General features: G+C 38.7%; 1 protein-coding gene across 2 annotated transcripts; it reads left to right on the forward strand.

Moving 5' to 3' along the window:
• The first annotated feature begins 317 nt into the window (after positions 1–317).
• Positions 318–4,075, forward strand: LOC143020558 (uncharacterized). 2 transcript variants are annotated; one of them, XM_076176989.1, is made up of 3 exons: positions 318–689; positions 1,613–1,714; positions 1,845–4,075. In XM_076176989.1, exon 3 carries the CDS (start codon positions 2,227–2,229, stop codon positions 3,871–3,873), a length of 1,647 nt encoding a protein of 548 aa, XP_076033104.1. In that variant the 5' UTR covers positions 318–689; positions 1,613–1,714; positions 1,845–2,226; the 3' UTR covers positions 3,874–4,075. The 2 variants fall into 2 exon arrangements, with proteins under 2 accessions (XP_076033104.1, XP_076033105.1); XM_076176990.1 differs by lacking the exon at positions 1,613–1,714.
• The last annotated feature ends 1,475 nt before the right edge of the window (positions 4,076–5,550 follow it).

Below are 5,550 nucleotides of genomic sequence, written 5' to 3' on the forward strand. Positions count from 1 at the left end.
AACAATAATAATTGGCACATTAGCCACACATAAACACACGTATCCACAAGGATACGTGTGTAAAACTTTATAAGTACTAGAAGTCACATGGCACATTAGCCATCTCCAAACGTACGTTTCCCTCCCCCTTAAAAAAAAAAAAAAAAAAAAAAAATGAATATATATATATGTATATGTACGTACTTATATGCAAATGTATGTATGAGTATATTGTTGCGGGCCCGTCCGTGGCCGGGCACTTTCCCGTCTTACGTGTGCGCATGCGCATGTTGGTTGGGATGAGTGGTCGCCAAATGGTGACCTCTGGCCAGCCATGGATTTGTACGAAATATCGGCTGTTTTTCCGAAACAATGGCCACGCCCACAAAGTCACGTGACCGTCCGAAAGAAATTTCGGAATGCTCATTTTGGTCATTTTTACGTATTTATTTAGAATTTCCAAATTTTTCCTTATTCCCTAAACTTTTTACATCAATTACATATCTTATTACGAAGGTTTTTATAGGATTACGATTTTATCATTGGTTTGTGGATGTTGTTTTGACATGTCTTGAAGTTTCGTGATTCCGAAAAGCGGGCATTCCTCAGTTGTACACTAGCTACGAAGCTGTTCAGACATCATAGTGCAAGTACAAATATTGCTGAAGCTTTCAACCGGTTATCTTTGTCGACAACTAGCCTTCAATCGAGTGAGTATTTTCATTTTATGAAATGCTTTTATTTCTAGGAACATTACATTTGTATACCCTTAATTTTGTTAATAGCTTCATTTTCTTACAAAACGGTATCAAGTTTTCTTACAATACTTATTTTTGGGTAGACTTGACTAAAAGACCAGTGGTTCCCAATCTATGGATAATAACCAACAAATGGATAGTTTCGATAAATTGAGTCGGTAATACAAGGCTAAATAAGTGAATTCAAATTGATTATAGAAATTATAGATTTTAGTTTACTTTTCCATGCGCAAATCAAAATTGTATTGTGATTGGCCACATCAACCCCCCAGTGATTTCTCTTCTTAGATTTTTGGTTCACTGATTTTATCATAGATATATGCTACGGTAATGTACCTAACTTAATGATGTGGGTAACACAAACATTAAAGTCATTGAATTGGTAATTTTAGGAAATACTGCCTGCCTTAAGAAATGCATTACTTTTGTAAAGAGAATGTTATCAATGAAGAAAAATGGAATGACATGAAATGAAGTAAAGTTGAGAAAACCAAGCTTATTTATACTTAATAGTTCATAAATGTAAAGCAAGTCGTAGGAATTTAGATTAAGGGTACGAAGCTCATTGCCTAGTGGGATTCTCAGAAAGGAACGGCAGATTAGAGCATCATGATGCGAAGATTATTGGACGATTGTTTGATTGAGTATGATGAATGTTTGTAAAAGAGAGGATCTGAAGAATTGTAGAAGCCATAATATTAAATAGTGGGTGTTCCAGGTACAAAATAATCTTGTTAATTAATATAGACGTAATATTTTATTTGACCGTCATTCTTAATATAGATTTAGCTTGCACAGGTGTACGGTATAGTCATATTTAATCAATTAGGAGAAAGAATTATATTAGAAAATACTATTATATTTGAAACTGACAGGTCATGCCACGACTTCGGTTCCAAGAGAGTTGGCTATCCAACGATCTTTTTAAGGCTTGGCTGGCACGAGTGCCAGATGACACCACCAAAGCTTACTGCCAGGTAAACTAAACTAAAGCACAATTAATTTTTATGATAAACAGATCTGCACAACAATTTACACAAAGGTGACCAATTTTTGTGACGCACGGCACGGTTTTTATCCTCTTCCATTTCAATCTAAATTTAACAGGTTTGCCATAAGACCCTGATGGCTGATATCAGCGGTCTGAAGTACCACCGCAAATCGAGGCAGCATGTTTCCCTGGAGGAGAGGCAGCGAAGATCCAGCCTGAGGCAAGGGAGGGCCACCACCGACGACGAGGGCCAAGTTGGCCAACCAGGCAGCACCGCGGACCAGAAAGGACCATTGACCAGTGCTGTGCAATATGCAACTCTGCTATTTATTCTCTTCCTAGCAGAGCACAACCTGCCGTTCAGGTCATTATCTTATATTGTGTACACTATCTTTATACAAAAAATAGGTCGAGCAAAGCCCATGTAAACTCGCCGCCACAAATATCTACCTTTGTTTTATTTTAAATGATTTTTCAATAAATGTCTTGTAATAACGAATGTTTTTCATTTACCTCCATAGTCTCTGTGATGACATTCTGGAGGTCAACAGGCAAATGTTCCCCGACTCCAGCATTGCAGCACAAATGGCACTCAAGAGAAAGAAGTGCAGCGAAGTCGTGAAAGTCTTGGGGGACTATCTTACAAAGAAATTGGCCATCAAATTACAGAAAAACAAATTCAGTTTGATAATTGATGAAAGTACAGATTGTTCTTCAGATAAAGCATGTGCACTTGTTGTTAAGTATTATGATAAAGAGTCTGCCCAAATTCAGACGGCAATGTTAGACCTGATAAATTTGTATGATGGGAATGAAGGGGCATCTGGGGAATCTCTTTTCAATCTTATTTTAAAGTGTCTTTCAAACCATCAGATTCCCTTGAGCAACATGATCGGATTCGCTGCTGATGGGGCATCTAACATAATGGGCTCTCTGAATAGTGTTACCAGCAGATTGAGAAAACAGGTGCCCGGGATTACAATATTTAGGTGTGTTGCACACAGCATACACTTGTGCAGTAGTGAGGCAGCAAAGACCCTTCCTCGAAAGTGTGAGGATTTAATCAGAAATGTTTATACTTTTTTCAGCCACAGCGCCAAAAGGAAGCACCAATTTAAAGATTTTCAGTTATTTTGTGGCGTCAAACCACACAAAATATTGCATCCATGTGCAACCAGGTGGCTATCCTTGCTTAAAGCTGTTGAAAGAGTTGTAGAACAGTGGCAACCCCTTAAGCTATATTTCAATGACATCAAGTTAGAAGAAAAGTTAGAATCTGTTGACAAGATATGCGAGGCACTTGAGAGTAAGGCTATATATGCATACATACTTTTTCTGAAATACATCTTACCACATTTGAACACTGCCAACTTAATTTTTCAAACAAAAGGCCCAACATTGCACATTGCCCATGATGAAATTTCAAAACTTTATCTACGCCTTCTTAATTTCTTCTGCCTGCCACACGTCTTACAACGACAAAAGCTTAGCGATGTAAATCCTGCAGACCCTTCAATTTTTCTCCCAGTGAACCAGATATACCTGGGTGAGGACATCCACGCACTCTTCCAGAATAGAGAATTTCAAAACCACAGCCTAGTCACCGAGGTCAAGGAAACTTGCAGGGCCTTTTTGATAAAAGTGTGCCTACAAATCAAAAAAAGATTTGATTTGGATAATCTTTTGTGGAGATTGGCAGCCTGTCTACACCCAAAAAATGTTATAAATCCAACTACAAGACTAGATATGCCATCTCTTACGCAGTTGGCCAAAGAAGTGCCCAGGATAAATAATTACAATATGCAGGAGCTTGCTGATCAATGGCGTGATATTGCCTGGGAGACCTTTCCTGATGAGGTAACAGATAAGAAATACCCAATTGAAATTTTTTATCAATATGTGCTGTCTCTGACAGATATTTCTGATAAAGCTAAATATGAAAGCTTTGCACATTTCGCCATGGAAGTTTTAGCCTTGCCAACTTCCAACACTGATGTTGAAAGATTATTTTCAAAGTTTAATCTAATAAAAAGAAAAGAAAGATCTAACCTAAAGCTTGACACAATTAAGTCACTTATTCATTTGCAGGAATACGCTGATGAGATCAGAAAAGAAGTATACGAAGATATGCTTTCATTAGTTTAACACAATCTGTATGTATTTTGTTTGTTATAATTTGAATAAATGTTTCTTTTGTTTAATGTTAAGAAATTCATATTAGAATAATTTTTCAGTTAATTTCGCTTTTGATTGACATATCCCACTCACAATATGTTAGTCTTCCCTAAAAAGACGCTCCATTCTCTTACGTTAAACTAAAAGAAAACGGCGTAAATAGAGATTCCGAAAAATTGCCATCACTGCCTCTGGCAACTGGGACCCAGTCAAGGTACGGTAGGTTTGCGTGGTACCTCCTTCCATTATTACTATTCCTGTCACCATACCAGACAGTTGTTCCTGGCTAGCTCTTGTTACCTAGATGGGTAACGGTAAGAATTGTGTATACTTAGGGATAGGAAGGAGCCTCAGAGGTTACTGGTGCGACCTTGTAGGAAATATACTAGGTTGAATCATATTGTTCAGGTTGTATCATATTATTCATGTTGTATCATAATATTCATGTTGTATCATATTATTCAAGTTAAAATATAGATACTTGTACTTGTAGTGTTTGCTAAATACCCCAATTGACTTAACATGAAATAGATAAAATGTTATAGTACCCTTGTATACAGGAAGGGCTACGTAACAATATATACATTTAATAAAAAGGGAACATGTGTGATACAATTTCACAATACTAAACAACAAATAATCAAACTTCAAGGCACTAAGCCAAAATAAAATCACACATGTTCCCCACCAACAGTTAAATATGATAATATGCATGTGAAGGAAGTTTGCAACAATCTTTATTATCAATAACTCAAATTAAATCAAACCTATTAAGGAAAATAAAACGCAAACTTCCTTCACACATTTTTTTCTTTATTGTGATGTTATTCTTATGTACCTTTGTTCTTGTTTAGCTAGCTAGGGAACTTAATTTAGACTAGAGTTAGGATGACAGACCGTAAAGACAAACAATTAACTATGCAAGTGGGTCCGCCCCACATTTTTAACACTCAACTTCCTTCATTTTCTATACTTTATCTTCTCCTCTTACCCCTCTCCCCATCCCCCTTTACTGTAGTAAAATTCTATTCTGACAGACAGAGATAAGATTGGTTCCGAATGAAGAGGACGCTCCCGCTCCGTTTTTTCACCACGCCAATCTCGTCGTATTCAGCCGCAAATACCCGAGTCTCTAGCTCTGTTTGTCGTGCTGCCGCTGATTTCCGTGAAAGTACTGCTACCCGAGACAATTCCCCCTTCTCTGTGGAATCTCGCTCTGGCAGGATTATGCCCCATATAACTCTCCCGTGTGGTTTTTTAAAATCGCTTTTACGGCGGGAGAGGGGGGAACCCCGACCTGAAGAATTGCTTGGTCTCGCACACACTCGTGCACCCGAGCCTCGTTTTCGTTGACTGCTTGCTAGGTAGACAGGATAGGACATAGCACCAACGCGCTAGTTAACGCCCGTGATCCCCCTCCCCCTTAGATTTCCGCCTTTTTTTCCGCGAAGTTGTTGAGGATTCGATAGGTTTTTTCTCGTTATCAGTGCCGCCATGGCGGACACTGACTCCTGGACCAGCGTGTCGAAGCGTCGTTGCGCTTCAGGTTCAACGGCTCCATCTAGTGACGAAGCTGCTGTCGTGATGGCCCCAGCTAGTACAAAGGGTGGCAAGCTCCCCACCTTCAAGGTCGCACCCTCGGCGGGG

This window comes from Oratosquilla oratoria, chromosome 40 (assembly GCF_046742065.1).
Source record: "Oratosquilla oratoria isolate Oo_2021 chromosome 40, ASM4674206v1, whole genome shotgun sequence".
Classification (NCBI taxonomy): Eukaryota; Metazoa; Arthropoda; class Malacostraca; order Stomatopoda; family Squillidae; genus Oratosquilla; species Oratosquilla oratoria.